This window comes from Equus quagga, chromosome 5 (genome assembly GCF_021613505.1).
Source record: "Equus quagga isolate Etosha38 chromosome 5, UCLA_HA_Equagga_1.0, whole genome shotgun sequence".
NCBI lineage: Eukaryota > Metazoa > Chordata > Mammalia > Perissodactyla > Equidae > Equus > Equus quagga.
In genome coordinates, this window is record NC_060271.1 from 130,535,534 (window position 1) to 130,552,520 (window position 16,987).

General features: G+C 49.2%; 1 protein-coding gene across 1 annotated transcript; it reads right to left on the reverse strand.

Annotated features, from left to right (window-relative positions):
• Positions 1–811: 811 nt before the first annotated feature.
• Positions 812–16,987, reverse strand: SLC66A3 (solute carrier family 66 member 3). Its single transcript, XM_046663096.1, has 7 exons — positions 16,718–16,987; positions 12,563–12,645; positions 12,421–12,490; positions 9,834–9,891; positions 6,254–6,374; positions 4,129–4,170; positions 812–2,122 (listed from the first exon to the last, which is right to left on the reverse strand). Exons 1-7 carry the CDS (start codon positions 16,858–16,860, stop codon positions 2,031–2,033), a joined length of 609 nt encoding a protein of 202 aa, XP_046519052.1. The 5' UTR covers positions 16,861–16,987; the 3' UTR covers positions 812–2,030.

Genomic DNA, 16,987 nt, shown 5'->3' on the forward strand with positions numbered 1-16,987 from the left:
TTTAGCCCTATCGTTTAGGCCATGGAGAAATACAAAACAATTTCAACCAGGAGTCTGTCTCGGATTTGACTTAGGTATTTTAAGGGGCAAGCAAACCTAACAATTTCATCTGAGTGTAAAGGATACGGAAAAGAGGCAGGGTGCCTGTTTTGTCAGGAATAGTGTGCTGACAGGTGGTTTTCTAGAAAGCATTTCTTTGGTAATCAATGGGTTCTCTTCTAGGATACTTACTGGCCATCTGACCTGGGACAGGTTATTCACTTTGAGCCTCAGTGTTTTCACCTGTAAAATGGAGATTTTTTTATTTATAGGATTGTTGTGGGATTAAATATAATAATATGTTAGTATATCTGGAATAGCTCAAGTGTTTGTTCCCTTCTCTCCCAAAGGGAAAAAACGGAGAACTCTTCACCTAAGTATATTCTTAAAGGATTTGTTTAAAGCAATGATAAAATACTAATTAAAGAAGTATATTTAAATAAAATACTTGTTGGCCTAAAAGTCACATAATTTGTACTTATGCTCATGGTCAGATTATAGTTGTGCAGCACATAATGATGTTTAGGTCCCTGACGGACTGCATGTATAACAGTGGTCCCATAAGATTAGAACTTCATAGCCTGTGTGTCGTAGGCTCTACCATCTAGGTCTGTGTAAATACGCTCTATGATGTTCACACAACAACAAAATCACCTAATGACGCGTTTCTCAGAACGTACCCCTGACGTGATGCCACAGGTGACTGTATAATTGTATATGGGAAGAAATTCACTTGGATATGTTTTTAAATGACGACTATGACTCTAAAAACTACAGAATGAATGATTTATTATTTACTTTTAGATATGTTTCTCCTCCTACTGGTCTCAAGTAGTAGTTCTAAAAGGATTAACCACGGCTTATATTTTAAAAACTGCACTTATAGAACTTAAAACTAATCACATTAAAACAATTGACAGTTTCAAGACTCAGCAGAGTTCAGATTTTACATAGGAAACTAAAACATTTTACATAGGAAACTAAAACATTTTCTAATAAACATCATTTACTTACTGCATATAACAGAAGAATGGCATTCAATTATAAGGGGAAAGAGAGTTTTTAAATGTTAGGGTTTATAAACTTACAGGAAAATACAGAGTACAATAATCTTAACATCACGTCTAGAATATGATACTGTAATGAGAAAATCCACAAGAACTTGGCAGATCCCAGCCATACCCTTTACGGCATGTGTTTTCAATAGACAAAACCTGGTCAAGGTCAGCTGTATTGTGTACCAAATTCCAATAATTGTATAGATGTGGCCCTTTAAAAAATGGCAGCATTGTGCTTGAATCAGAAAGTTCATTGGGATTACCTTGTCACAAGTAGAGATTGCAGCAAATAGCACCTTTTGGTAGGAGTTAAAGGCACAGTATGAAGCTAAAGGACTACTTTGGTCTATGAACTCAAGCCAGTTACAATTTTGCTTGCCTTGCTATCTTTGCTATATACAGCCCAAGGAGGTATTATACTGTATTATGATACAAAAGGCCATTCTGTTATATCTGTTACAATTAAACATTAGTCCCAGAAAGTAAGCCCTAGTAATTTAATATAATTCTATTTCTGACTTGGAGCAAAATCCCACTCTATCCGTGTTCGTTTGTGCTGTGGAGAGGATTTCTTTCTTAAAAGATTCTGAAAGCTGAAAAATAGATGTGGTTAACTCTTGAGAGAGAACTTAATCAAGACGTTACGTAAGGGTCAAAGCCGTCTCCTCACACCGTGCTCCCTGGACGGTGTGCATCAATCCCGAGCCTTCTCAAAGCTGCAGCTGGCTGAGCCCTGCCTTAACCTGACGCGGTGGGGGAAGCGGAGGGAAAGGGACGTTTCCAAATATGTGTTCAAGTGGTTCTTTCAAGTCTAAAACACCTTTGACTTCAAAGTTTCTGAAACAGTCGACTATAAAAGACCTTGATTTAGCCATGAGCTGTTTCCCCTTTAGTTATTTGAAATCCACTTCGTGTGTAGGAATCATGGATCCATCATTCAGCCTTTACATCGGTCTTCTGGTAGCGAAGTACTGTAGCCGTTACCCATATGTTTAAAGTCATCATGATCACAAAACGTGTAAGAACTGAAATCAGTCAAAAAGAAAGAAAAAGTATATTAAAAAATACCGTTTTCACATTATAAGACAAAATCACCTCCTGCTCTAAGTTGGAGCCTAAATAAAGATTCTCCAAAAATTAAATTCAGAACTATGGATCATGAGAACTTTTGAACAACTTTGACTCCAACATTTCTGGAAAAATGATCTTCCTATCATGACTACTTTTGGCCACTTGGCCTGACTCCATGAATAGTCATTTATCGTGTTAAATGCTGAATTTGGAGGAATCTGGCTCTGGCTGATAAGAAATATTGGGACTTTTTAAAACACCTTTACTCATTTTTTAAAGTTTTGGGGAGGTAGTGTCTCAGAACATTCCAGGTTACACAAAGGTAGTGTAGTGCACTCTCCTGAGATAATCCTGAAAAACTGGCCCAAATGTCGAAGCATGTTTTATATAGAGGTAACCATGGAATTGTGGCTCTTTGTTAAAAAAGAGAAAAAAGTAACTTTAACAGTGACTTTAATGAACGTTCTCCTGATAAATAAGGTTTATAAAATTTAATGTATCTTTGTAAAACACTTGTAAGATTATTAGCTAAACTGTTCTTAAAAGGTTATCCCCAGCTATACTGGTAACTTTCAGGACTAGCTGTCACCTTGGATAAAAACAAATCACATTTAGAACATTCTCAAACTTTTAAGCTTAATTCTTAAAATGTAGGTTTATCTTGTTGTTTAATTGTGGTTCGACTATTCTTTCCGTGAAGAGAATTCAGGTCCTGTGGAGAAGACTCAAGCCTGTCTCCTTTCTCTTTCCCCACCTGACCCAAGATTATGCTTTGACCAGAACACTTTTTTTTCCCTTTTTTTGTGAGGAAGATTGGCCCTAAACTAACATCTGTTGCCAGTCTTCCTCTATTTTATGTGGGACACTGCCACAGCATGGCTTGATAAGCAGGGCTAGGTCTGTACCCAAGATCTGAACTTGCAAACACCAGGCTGCCTCTGAAGCAGAGTGTGCAAACTTAACCACTACACCACCGGGCTGGCCCCTGACCAGAACACTTTTGACCCTTCTCTCAGCTGATAGAAAATATTTAAGTCAAAGATAAAACCTCCAGGAAGGGATTAACAAATGCATCCCTCTGTTCCTTAGCAATATTTCTCAAATAATAATTAGCTTATTTAAAGAGTCTGTGTGCCAGGGACATATGTGTAGTCTTCATAAAATAGGTGACACCATGTGTTTTAATCATTTTCCACAAATTTATATGCTCGATTTGAGAGCTGAAAACGCAGCCTAAGGAATGACTGAATTCTCTTGAGGTTAACCCAAGTATTTTCTCCTTCATCACAGTAGCTCTTTTAAAAAAAACAGAACAAGGACATGGAGTCAAATGATTATGTCACTCTCCTGGCTGTAAAAGCCTTCCTGCTGCTTATGGGCAATTCACAGAGGCTCTGGACCCTTTGGCCACTGCCAGCTCCTCCCCTCCTCTCGTTAGACTCACTCCCCATGCTCTCCGCCCCGCCCCCAACCCTACTGGTCCTGTCTGGTGGCCAAGCCGTGCATCTCTTTGCTCATGACCTTCACACATGCTGCTCCTTCCAACAGTGTCTTCCCCTCCTTCTCCAGATCTCACTCTTGTTCAAATTCATCTTCCCAGCTCCCTCAGGTTGTCCTGTTAGGTGCACATCCTGTCCTACTCTTTCAAAACACATTTCACAATATTTTTCAATAGTTAATTGGTGATTACTTCACTGTCCATTTCCACTGCTGGAGTGGAAGCTCCACAAAGATAGGAGTCTCCTGTCTTGTGCAGATTCTATCCCAGGTACTACAAGAGGTAGGTGCTTAACACTATAGATGGTGACTGACAAAGACCAGGAATAGACTGTTGCTGGCCTCTAAGTTTATAATCCACTGGAGCCAAATCGATCTCTTAAACCCTGAGACACTTTACAAACAAACGAGGTGCAAATAGCACAAAACTCAAAAAGAAAGTGGACAGAAATATTTTGCTTACTTGTAAGATCATTGGTAGTCATTAGAGTTGTTATTATTCTTGCTGGAAAAGAAAATGTTCAGCAATAAATAACTTGCTTCTCAAACATTTTGTATTTAGCTATTGTCTTTCAATTTTAAATACAGCAATATATGCTAACTCTTCTTGAGAGATTTTGGTGGTACAGAATACTAAATAGGACTGTGTTCCATAAAACATCTAAAATCCAGCCAGGCGTCCGAGCCCGGTGGTTTTGAAGCTGCTCATAAGAGCAGGAGCAGTTCCGAGAAGGTACCTCAGTGCTGCCCAGGGGAGCGAGGGCAGCCCAAGCGCCTCTCCCCGCTGTGCGAACCCACAACTACTTGTGAAAACCTCATTTACATATTGAGCTTCTGGTAAGGTTTCATTTAAAGAAAGCCTCCCAGTAACTAAAAACAATGTTTTTAAAGCACTGAACTCTACCCCCTTACTTTATAGATGTTTTACAGATAAAGGAAACAGGCCCAGAAGAGGGTACGATTTTCTTAAGGGTCCGGCTAGAAGTGTTTAGTTTAATGCGTTTTTCTGGTCAAGCACTTCACTTAGTAAACACTTTAGGAATTGGGGGTGACAGTTCAAAGTAACCCATGCAAAACGTGAATTTGAAATTAGAGGAGACCACTGTCTGCAACTCAAGGCATGCCCCCTTCCTGACCCACGCCACCCCACACGGAGCTCTCCCTCTACCTAACACGTCTGCATGAGGCATAGACTGACATGGTGGCTTTGAAAGGTCTTACCTTCTAACTAAACTAAGCTCTGAAAGACAGGGACCGAATCTTATCAAATGTTTTGTGGCCAATTTTGATTACCCAAGGATTTACACAAAGACGCTATGTGAATAGTTGTTGATTAAATCAGCAATTTAAAGGGAAGAGATGGGTCTTAAGTAGATGGAGGGGAGACTCCAACCCATTAGGAAGATGGCCAACACAGAGGATTCTCGAGCAAACTCTTTTAATACTTTAAAGAATTTTAATAAATGCTACCCGGTAGTACCCGTCTCCAGGTGAACTGGACAATAGTAACCAAAGGAAATCAGATTAAGTGCTAAAATGCACATTCCACTCATTTCTAAGTCAATGTTGAAGTTGTTAGCCTCATCTATCAAAAAGGGAAGCTGGGTTTAAAACCAGTTCCTTTTTTCCCATAAATTTATAGTCCTTAGTTCATTTATCATGCAGTCAACAAATATTTAAGTACTTGCTAAGCACAGAGTGCCACGCAAAATAGATGGAGATGTAACACACGGCCTCTGCAGTTACAAACTCCCAAGGGTTCCCAAAAGAAACGCCATGAGCAACACTTGAAAGACGAAAATACCGAAGATAAGATTAGGGAGCTAACAAGTAATATATCTAATCAGCAATTTCAGAAATCATATATATATATGATTATAACACTCCAACATTTTAAAGCTAAAAATAAAACTCAAGAAGTCTTCATTTTAACTAACTTTGGACATAAAGACCTCTACCAGCAACCATGGATGGAGAAATTGGTCCTTTAAGATATAGAAGAAACAGGAAGTATAATTCAAATATCTAAAACTAGTAATTCTAATGTGATAACTCTGAATTTTTAAAATATTTCTACCTAACTAAAGCATAGATGTATTTTAGGCAGTTCCTGCAAGAATCCAAATGAACAGTGGAAATTCTAAAGTTGAGACCAAATAATATGGCTCCAAAAAAACTCCATTGCCGCAAACTATATTCATTCTCAGAAGCCAATGTATAATTTTCATCTCTTTAACCTGTTACATCATAAAGATTCAAATTTTTAAAACAAGTTAGTGGATTCAACATAATCAACTTCTTGATGCTTTTCAAAGAACAAGACTGTTAACATTAGGCCAGATTTTTGGGGAAAAGTGTGCTTTCACTCTTTTTTAGCCACTGGAATATAGATCTTGCAGAAAAGGTAGAGTAGTCTGCATTAAATCAGCCTTGTATATAGGGATGCCCTGGGAGGTCTATCTGAACAGCTCTTTGCAAAGGTTTAAAGCTCAAGGGACTATGACACTTGGACACCAAGTGAACACACTCTTCTGGGCAGACCTCTGCTGCTGATCAAGGACACCCCGCCATCAGAGCCTTGTTCTTACTCGCACAGGTGTATGAAGCGAGGCTGCAAGTCAGAGCACTCATGACGCCCGAGTCCTTGGTCTTCCACAGGTCCTGGAGCTGAGCAAACTTACTGGCCGCACTGATGAAAGTACATAAATTCTGTTGGCAGATAAAACATGAGAAAGTTGGGAGTCCCTTAGTTAAAACAACAAAGAGCACGAGATACTGAAAGCACTTTTGAAGCCAAATCTTCAGGTCAAGTCGTAACCAATTTGTACAAGTCAAAACCAAAGTCTAGGGAAAAAGAAGGCAAGAGGGAGGCATTTATTTATAACCCACCAATTCTGCTGTTCAGTGTGTGACTAACGGGCTGCAGCCGGCTTGAAGTTGAGACTAAGAGTCACGGCATGACCACCAAGGCTTATCTATCCCCAGCTGCCAACAAAAAAGAGGGAGAAGGATACGGATACTACGTTGTTTTAGAGCGAACCTGGGGGAAAACCATGCTGCTTTGAACTGACAGACTCATAAAGCAGCAGGCTGTGGGCCATCAGCTCTGAATTTCCGGCTATTCAGAGTCCACGTGGTGATGCCCTCAGCTCCTCCGCTCCCTGCGAGGTAAGAGCCCTTCACGCCAGTTAGCCCGCTGCACCGGACAGGGCCCTCCACACTAGCGGGGCCCATCAGCGGAAACACCCACGTCAGCTGCGGGCTGAGGAGGGGCCAAAGGGAGGCAAGGGGGAAGCCAGAGACCGGCCAGCAGGCTACTGGCACATCCAGGTTTGCCGCAGGGAGGTGGAAACAGAAGGGGCGAGAAGTGTGCAGATTCTGGATATAGTCTGAAGGTAAACTTGTGGGATGTGCTGAGGAATTGGCTGTGGGATGTGAGAAAAAGGGAAGTCAAGGGTGATTCCAAGCGCCACTGTTTCTGGCCTTCACGGGTAGAAGAATGGAGTAGACGCTGTGAGTTGAGACAGAAAAAGCTGCAGGAGCAGGTTTGCTGGAAGAGAGGGGCAGGGCAGGAGACCAGAAACTCAAGTGTTGGCCACGTGAAGCTGGAGACGCTTATGAGGCAGGGAGGGGTAGCGTGGAGCCGCTCACTGGATATACACAGAGGGTGCTGGAGGCTGGGGCCTCTGTCACTGAAGTCAGGGACATGAGAAGGGGCAGGCAGAGACACTAGGAAGGATCAGGTGGAAGGGGCAGCAGGGGCGAGGTGTCCTGGAGCCAAGTGAGCAAAGTGATCCAAGGAGGAATCCTGATCTAGGCATCAGACGCTCCAGAGCTGCTGAGATGCGGAAGGAGAACCGAGCTGTCTTGAGCAAGATGAACACAGCTAGTGTCCTTGACAGGAGTAGCTCATTTATCTTCTGTCTCCCCAGAAGGAAAGCTCCACCAGGGGAGAGCTTGATTTCTGCTCACTCCCCAGTACCTGGAACAGTGCTGGCACGTAAGTGGTCGTCACTCAATAAATCCTTAACGACAATGCAGTGGCAAATGTAATGACAAAGGGGAACACGAGATGACATGGGGGGAGCGAAGGGGTAACCTTAAGGAAAAATAAGGTAAGATAAGGAAAAATGGAGAAGATAACAGCAGGGTGTGTTCCTAGGCAGAGGAGGTGAGCAAGCACCACGGTCAGGCCTGTGGTGGGATCCAAAGACAGGAGCTGGGCGCAGATGGCTTGGAGGACTGACCCCAAGTATAAGCCAAGTGTAAAGACTGGTGAGGAAAAAGGCTTTTGTGCAATCCGGGCGACGGAGGAGGGAGGCAGGCAGAGGAAGACAGCATCTGAGACCCAGCCAGGACACAGGATCAGCAGGGGCTGGCGAGGAGTTGGGTCAGGGCTGAGGGAGCGGAGGGAGGGGTGGGTCAGGAAGTCTGCACACGCGGATTTATGCCGGGCCCTGTTCACACCTGTCGGGGGCAAGGATCACGTTCGGGTGACCCAGTGCTAAACAGATGACCCATCAATGCCTGCTACTCCACCAGGCACGTCTTCCAGGAGACAATGCCACCTTAGAGTCGTGAAGTAGTTCTCGTTTGGGGCATAAGCAAGGCCTGGACAACCTTACACATATTCAACTGCAGGTTATTAGGGTTTCCGTGACACAGGACTGGAAAGGAGAACTGGTGCCTACACCATTGTGGAGATCATTTTTAAATACTTTACTCCTATCTTTTTGTGACTAAACTCTGAGTATGCGAATTATCAGTTTATCTAATCTTCTGTGGAAACGATTTGTCAGTCTGAAGTGGTAGCTGCTTTTGAAAGCAACAGAACTGTAAACCTTCCACAACTTGGGTTTCTCACGAATTCAAACAGCTCTCCTCCCCTCCCGGACCCTAGGGCTTCTGCCCTGAGTTAGCTGTGAAGCCCGCGCTTTCTCCTCCCTGCAGCCCCATGACCCTCAAGCCACCACCTCATCCCCACGGCCCCCAGGGCCCGCCACGGAGTGGGCGCCCGGGAAACACTTGTTGTAGACAGCGACAGCACAGAGCCTGGCATGCCGCTCGTGCCTGAGGAGGGAAAAAGGAAGCCCTCTTCTCTGAGCTGTGCGAGCAGCAGTGTGTGATTAGAACAGAGCATTCACTGAGGAGGGCGCAGAAGCAACAAAAGGCTGCAGCCCTTAAGCTTAGGCCCCATTCCTGACGAGCCTGTACCACCGTATCCCCGGGATGACGTTCTTGGGGCTGGAGGCGCACTGCTGCATTGTGACAGCCCAGTCACCCAGCCAGAACTGCACCAACCTGACCAGCGGCAGCGGCGACGCAGATCCTGGAGATGACTTATTTGTAGGGTGGCCAGAGTTAGCACCCAAAAATACTGGACACTCAGTTAAATTGGAATTTCAGATCAGCAACAAATAAGTTTTTAGAATGCCCGGTTGCAATATCTGAGACATACTTATACTAAAAAATTATTCAGCGTTAATACGGCAACCCTAGTTATTTGCTCTCCATACGTCACAAGGTGGAAACACGACACAGAGTCAAGTCCACTTTCCAAGAAAGGGTCACAGACAAGATGCTGGGGGAAGAAGGCGGCGAAACTCCTGAGTCTAGGTGTGGCGGGCAGTGACTTGTGACCACCAATTAGTTCTGCTCCTTTTCCCGCTGGGTGGAAGCGTTCACTTCAGTCAGCTTGGAGAGAAGACCTGTGCGCAAGGCTTCCTGACCCGCTCTCAGAACCCTGTTCTCACAGCCCTTAACCAAGGAAGGACAAAAGGATAGGGCTTACCCTTCTCCACGGAGGAGAAAACATGTTGGGGGTCAGAGTTACACAAATACTGGGTATGTGGCCAACATGTAATTATTAAACTGATAAGAAGCTCTTTAACTTATGCTCAGTTCTTTATTCTCCTACCTCGCCCATCCGGATCTCTTCGGCCCCAAAAAAAGGAAGTAAAAAAAATTCTGCCACACATTTAAATGAGAATAATGTCTTTTAGTATTTGGAGAGCACTGCGCTTTCAGCCCGTTATCCTCTGGTACAGCTGAAAAATCAGCAGGTTCAACACACGGTCTGTACGTTCTTCGCAGGGCAGGTGGCAGGGAGAGGAGAGAGGACAGACCCCTGCTGTTTCACACACTTTCTTTACCGGGAGCGATACTTACTATGGCCAGATCTATGATCCACTTCTGCAGGGTGAGGAGGAACCACGACGTCACCAATCTTACCAAGGGCTGAGGAAGACAGCAGTGGTTCGGCTGGCAGCTCCACCACCCTCCCTGCCCCGTACCCATGGAAACAAACCAGGACCACAGAGTTACACACGTAAGCCAAGTGCGGAAGTGGGAACGGCTTTGCTAGAACCTCTCAGACTTGGAAAAGACAAAAACGGTTCAAGTGAACACCTGCTGGGCGTCCAAAAGAACAGAAGCAGATCATGGAAGAAAGTTACAAAGAACCCTGCGTTCGTGGACTATCCTAGCACTGGGAACATGCCAGATGACTTTAACTGCCCGCTTCATTCCTGACTGTGCGGACATCTCCAACGTAATGTCATCAGTGAAGCACTTAAAAGAGAAGTCCAACATTATAAAGTAGGCTTGTTCTGCAAAACAGTTGTCCCCGAAACTGTTTAGTGATTTCCTCCTTTCCCACTAACTCCATTGTGAAAATGATCCAGTGGGGTGAGCAACGCAGAAGGAGGAATGCTATTTGATTTTCGTCAAGCTCAGTGACACTGCAGGAATTGAGAGCCCAGGGAGAGGAACGGAAGCTAACACAGGAGAGGCAGTGGGCAGGCCAGTGAGGGGACGGCCAGGAGCCTCTGCTGTGACCTTGGGCAAGTCACTTCCCTTCTCTCCACCTTGGTTTGCATATCTGCAAAATGGACTTAACATTTCTTGCCTTACCTACCTCCTCAATGCCTAGTGGCACACGGTAGGGACCCAACAGATTGCTGTGACTATAATGAATAACATTATTGAAATGAAGGGGCTGGAACAGATAATGCCCTGTGCTAAAAATCGGTGGGACTACTAGCAACCTGGTCAGCACCAGAAAAGCAGCCTGAAGCCAGGTGGATGAAATCTTGTTTTTAAAACACTCTAATTTAATTGTTTAAACTAACTTTGGTGGTATTTTTTGCCCAATTTTGCACCATTGCGCCTCATTCCATTCATTCTGAATATACATTTTATAAAACTTGACCAGTAGTAGCAGCTACCGAGATCCTAGAGATAACTTTCTTGTAAGGCTGCCAGAATTTAGCCAATAAAAATACAGGGCACTCAGTTAAATCTGAATTTCAGATCAATAACAAATACTTTGTTAGCGTAAGTATGTCTCATGCAATATTTGGGGCATACTTATGCTAAAAAACTTCACTGCTAATATGGCAGACCTACTTATATGCTCTCCACACGTCACAATTGGCGGGAGGAGCTGGTAAACATCTTGCAAACACTACAGAGCTGCCATCAGCACACAAACAGCTATGTGAATAATTTACCAGACCGTCAGCACCCAGATTTCCTAATCCACAGCCTCGCTATTTGCACAACGATTTGTTGCATTTTATTTAAAAAGTAAATCACACAATGCTTTTCTCTTCAAAGTAGTCTGTTTTCAAAAACCTTTAACCTGCTGGGGCTACCCTTGAAGTGCTAAGGGGCAGTAGAGCGGTGCAATCCTCTCTTTGCAGAGGGAAACTGAGTCAGGGGGCTTACAACTCAGTCAGGACTCGGTCCACACCCAGCTCCATCTGCAGACACGCTCCTAGTAAAACAGAGGTGAGGCCCCTGCCGCGTCCCCAGCTCGGCCTGCGCCCCTGTACGTTGGTTCTCGAAACAGCCCTAAAAGGTAGGCGTTACTATCCCACTCCACAGACGGGGCAACTGCAGCTTAGACAGCTTGTGGCATGCGCCCGAGGCTACCCCAGTGCTGCCCACCACTCCGTGCCCACATCCTCGCCACACTCAGGGCAGACGGGGCCTCCACCCTGAAGACGCCGACATAAACAGCTCAGATCTTTTCACAGATGTGGCAGGCTTAACTGCTGTTCACAGGCTTTCCTGGCCTTTCAAGCAGTGTGAAGTTCAACAGAATAACTGAGTATTTACAAAGAGCTGAAATGAAAGCCTGGCCTGCCTTTGAGGAAGCCATGTGAGTGGGGGCACGTCTGTGTGGGGACCAGGCCCCCATGGAGACCCTCCTAATGTCACGACTAGGGGCATGGTTGTCACTTTGAACAAGCAAACATGAGTCCACACCCGCCCACTAACGGGCAGTATGCTGGTGTGGGAGCCAGCTGACGAGGGGTGTTAGCGGCACTGTGTTACATGCCAGACATTCTCTTTATTATGACTTCAAATACTTTGGGGACATTTTCAGGGAAGGAAGAAATGTCTCCCTTGCCTTAAAGAATAAAGCTGGACGGTGTTGCTCTTAGCAGGGGTGCTTCTGTAGCTTGGCCTGCTCAGCACTGGGGTACCAGTTCACATCCCACTTGGCCTGTCGCACACCACGGGGCGCCCTGGTCGTGGCGGGAAGGCCACAGGGCAGGAACCGTTCTAGAGCATCTCTGGGCTGTGGAGATACATTTGCTCACACGGAGTCTCGCATTTGGGATTCCTTTGTAGTTTAACCAAAAGAACATCCTTCAGGTAAAGGACCGTGCTTAATAATTCATACTATTAGCAAATAACACCCTCGTCTCTGAGTCCCATCTCTGGTTCTCAGATGCTGAAAGGATACAGGGCGATGTAGGGAGCCGCCCGTCTCACGTCCCCGTTGAAATGGAAGACGCAGAGCAGCAGGATGAGATCTGAAAGGGAAAGGCTCCCGGTGAGAGGCAGGAGGGCCGCAGGGCCCCCGGCGGGCAGGGAGGGGCGGTTACCTTGTAGGATGAGAATGGGGTACTCCAGGTAGGTCAGCAGCGGGTACTCGTAGTAACACTGGTACCGGAGAAACACCAGGAACCTGTGGAGAGGGAGGGCACCCCTGAGCTCCGAGCTCGAGCTGGACTCTGCGGACAGAGCACGGAGGCCCCGCCGCACCCAAGAGCACAGGATCGTTTGCAAAACCCAAGAAATGGTGGTTGAAGCCTGCAAATGTCAGGGAGGGCAATTCAGAACAAAAAGGATGTTAATGTCATAATCTCCATGATTTTTGGAGCATCCAGTACTGTGGGTGCTGGGCACAATTTACACGGTTGCTGTCAAGTCCCTCAGGATGGTCACTTAATTTTTACAGAAGGAAATGGCCGATCGGGATCAGAAGAGATCGGGTCTGCCTGTCCCCAAAGCTGGGCTCTTGCGTGGCCCAGGTGGCCCCCTCAGGTCACACATTAGAAGCTGTGGAGGCCAAGACAGACATCCAAGGGGGCCGGAGAGCCATCCGTGGCGGGGTGTGGGGGGTGCAGGCAGGGCTTCTAAGAGGCGGGCGTGTTTGGGCACCGCGGTGAGCTGAGGAGGCCGTGACACCGCCTGGGTGATCTGTGTGGCCGTCCAGCGTGCTGCCCGGTCAAGGGGAGGGCAGTGGGGAAAGGCACGAAGACCAATCCTCAGCTCCTTTAAGAAAACTTGAGCTCTGGAGAGACTGGGGAAGGGGGGCAGGGTAGGAAAGACCCCAGAGCCCCTTCCCTTTTCAGGAGAACAGGCCCAAGCTTCCTGCCTTCCCAGCTCCTATCTAGCCAGTCAGCTCCCCTCAGAACCTAAATCCCCCGCTGTCCCCTCAGAGTCTGTCCCTGACCCATTGCCCAGGCTGTGAGGCTCCCTCAGTCTGCAAGTCCGGCCACAGGGACTGGAAGGAAGGACTCGGAAGAGGCCAGAGCCTCCACTTTCATCTGGATTTGGTGGTTCATTTCCTCAGCTCGGAAGGGTTGTTGACAAAGCAGACAGCAGGCTGGGGAGCCCGGTCCCCATCCGTTTCTCAGCTGTACAGTTTCTGTGCAGTTCTCAGCTGAGCAGGGGGTGGCGGGGAGGATCACAGGATGGGAGCAGGGAGCCCAGTGTCACCCTGAGCACGTGGGGCTCCCAGGCCTGGGCCTCCCCTGGTCAGCCCCTTCATGACCAGCAGCTCTTCCCAGGAACCCCACAGTCCGGCAGGCTCTCTGGGGGCTTTGCAGTCCGTGGTCTCATGGCTTCAGGGGACGAGCAGATGCTCCGGTTGGCCCCTGCCCCCTGCGCGGTCTCCCTTCTTGCCGGGCCTCCAGAGCAGCACCTTCTGGTCACCTCCAAGGGAGAGCCCAGGGGCCGGGGCAGGGGCGGCATCCCCCCACTGCAGGGCAGGGTGGCAGCCAGCCTGGCTGGGCACAGCAGGCGGCAGAGCAGCAGTGCTGAAGGAATGAGGAGGAGAGATTCAGGGGGAAAGGCTCCGGGGTCTTTACCCCACGCACACACTGAACGAGGGGACACCTCCCATAATACAGCAGGAGACCTTGGTGACAGGCGGAGGCCCTGGACCAGCCGAGCTGAGAGCACTGTCAGGGGTCATCCACACTGGCCTCCATACTTTACAGACCACTGGGGAAACTGAGGCCCCTCACTGCCCCCATGGCTATATGAAAGGGAGAAATAAGAATGGACTTTTTTTTTAAATTGTGAAAACTGAAACACAGACACAACGCAGAGGAAATCGTCTAGCAAACCCACTGCCCGGCCCCAGCACTCACGCAGGACACTGCTCCATGCAGGCTCATCTACCCTCTGCTCTGCTGATGTGGGCACACGGTTCTCACCCTGCACACCTCAGGACACAGGTCTCAAAGACTGGCATTTTCCTGCCACTTCACACCAACCCAAATTAAAAATCATTTCCTGGTATCATTAAGATATAGTTCATGCTCCAATCGACCCATTCTCTCAAAAATAGGGTTTTAGAGTTCGTCTGCTCAGATCAGGATCCAAAGAGGGTCCACGCCATCCATGTGGTTGTTCTGGCTCTTACTTCCCAGGGGATGAAGGGGCCCTCTGACAGTGACAGCCTGGGGGTTCTTTCTGCTGGAACTCTGGCTGCTACGCTGCCTGCCCGTGCCCGACCCCGGTCTGAGTGGGAGCCTGGGAGATAGGCAGGCGTGGCCCACCAGGGATGAGTCAGGCCTGCACTGCCCCCAGCTCTAGGGCCATCTCTCCACACACCTGGCCCCAGCTGGCCCTCACCAGGGAGGGCAGGGGCAAGGAGCAGGGAGGAGGGTAGGGTGCTTGCCAACCTTTCCCCCACCCACAGGATGCAGATGAGATGAGAAAGCATCAAAATCCAGTGCATGTGGCAGCCAGGGCGGGGCAGGCCTCAGGATGGAGAGAGCCAGGATCCTGGTCAGCACCCAGGAGACAGCCCTGCTGCGGCCTGGGCGCTTGGTGAGTTCCTTCACCTCCCTGGCCTTGCGTCCCACTGTCGGGGATAACAGAGATATCTACCTCCCTGGGCTATTGAGAGGATTGAGTCAAATAAGGCTAAAAACACACTGTGTCAACACACACACGTGCCCATGAAACAACACCACTGATAAACTGCTGCCGGAGGTGGAGATAATCCGCATAGGAATCCAGTGGGAGCCCCTGATCACTTCCAGCTGGGCTTCTGCAGAGGGTGCCATTGGGCCGCCTAGACACAGCCCGGCCTGATTATAGCAGTCTGCGAGCCTCATCCTGCCCTCCCATGGAGGCTGAGGGGCAGGGGCCCAGCCTACCGCCAGCCTCTGCCTGAATGGTCATCACTGCAGGACCCTTAGCACCGCCCCCCCATCTTCAGGCTCTCCTGCCCAGGGGAGCCACATTCCACTGCCAGAGGGCTGTTTTTTCAAAAATAAGCAGTTACACAAGATGACAGCTGACCCTAGATTAAGGCGGAGCCCTCACCCTCTTTATCACTGGCCTGCAGAGAAGTCGCAGGGTGTGGCAGGCCGCCCACTCCGAAGGTGTCTATCTGTCTTCTATTCACCCTGCAGGCGGCCAGCCTCATCTTCCCCCCCCTCAGGGACCGAGGCCCCTCTCCCTGGCCTTCCACATCTTCCCGGACACGTCCTCTGCCCGCTCATCCCCTTCTCAACCCGAACAATCACTGTGGCCACTTCCAGCCGGTGTCCCCCAAACCGGGGCCCCCTTCCTACTGTCCAGTCCCCGCCATCCAGCCTGGGGCCCCTGTGTTTCAGGGTCATTCACAAACCCGTGAGAGGTCACACACCCTCCGGTAGGCCGACGCGCCTGGGTCGGGACCCCGCAGGGCCGGGGGCGGGCTCGGGGGCGGCTCAGCCTCAGCTGCGAAGTGTCTCCTCTCTGCCTCCCTCTCCCACGGCTTCTTTCCAGCCTGGGATCTCGGGGTCAGCCAACCGAGCTGCCCCTCCAGGGAGAGCCTCTGCCCGGGGATAACGCGGAGGGGGGGACCCCGGGCTGGCGAGGAGCAAAGCGGGGAGGACCGGCCTAGCCAGGGGCCCGGGGCTAGACTGCTGGGTTTCACGTGCCGTGTTTTCCCGCGAATTCGAGTCTTCTCGACCAAAAGTTTTACCGCCCTGCGTTTCGCGTGTAGGTCTTCAAACACCAAATCAGGGCACCCACTCGGGATCTCTGACGGATAAACCCGCTCCTGGACAGTCTCGGCCATCTCTGCCTGAGTCCGGCCCAGCTCTCCAGCATCGATTCGCGTGCCCTGCTCCTCTCCCTCCAAAGAGCTCTCCTTTCTCCGAATCCCTCCCCTATCCTCTCCCTCCACAAGTGGAACTTTTAAAAGCCAGAAGATCCTTAGAATAATCCAACCCGTCATTTTGCAGGTGAAGAAACCGAGGCCCGAGAAAGGCGGTGCTGGTGGGTTTAGGGATGTACGTGAGCGAGCCTCCAGGTGCAAACGACCTGCTCAAACCAGATGGCACCAACGGGCGGAGTGACGGTGTCGCGGGGTGCAGGTTTTCCCATCTGAGCGAACAGCCGGGGGAAGTGCCCCTCCCGGCCGCCCGGCGCCCTCGGCTCCGCTTCCCCCGCCCCCTGCTTGGCCAGAGCCGACGCTCCCCGGGCTCCCAGCGCCCCCAGCCGCGGAGGAGAGGGAGGAAGGGCCTTACCCCGCCAGCTCCAGCAGCAGGCTCGGCAGGCTGATGCCCCGCGCGCTGCGCGCCGTCAGCACGGCGAAGATCTGCGGCAGCTTCAGCGCGGCGCACGCGCCCAGGGTGCTCCAGTTGCAGACGGCCAGCAGCGCCGCCCACATGGCGCCGGCGGACCGGGCGCGGGCGCGGGCGCGGGCGCGGGGCTCGGAGGGTCGGGTCGCAGCTCCAAGAGCAGCCGTCGACACGGGGCCGCCCGGCTCGCCGAGTCCTTCCGCCTTCCCCGCCCGC

Bases quoted from the DNA above. Each gene is read 5' to 3' on its own strand.
- SLC66A3 (XM_046663096.1), bottom strand. From the start codon at position 16,860: ATGTGGGCGGCGCTGCTGGCCGTCTGCAACTGGAGCACCCTGGGCGCG. The intron at 4,171-6,253 runs GTAAGAACAAGG...TTTCTTTTCCAG, and splicing joins CGCTTCATACACCTGTGCGA to CAAGAATAATAACAACTCTA. The intron at 2,123-4,128 runs GTAAGCAAAATA...GACTGATTTCAG, and splicing joins GACTACCAATGATCTTACAA to TTCTTACACGTTTTGTGATC.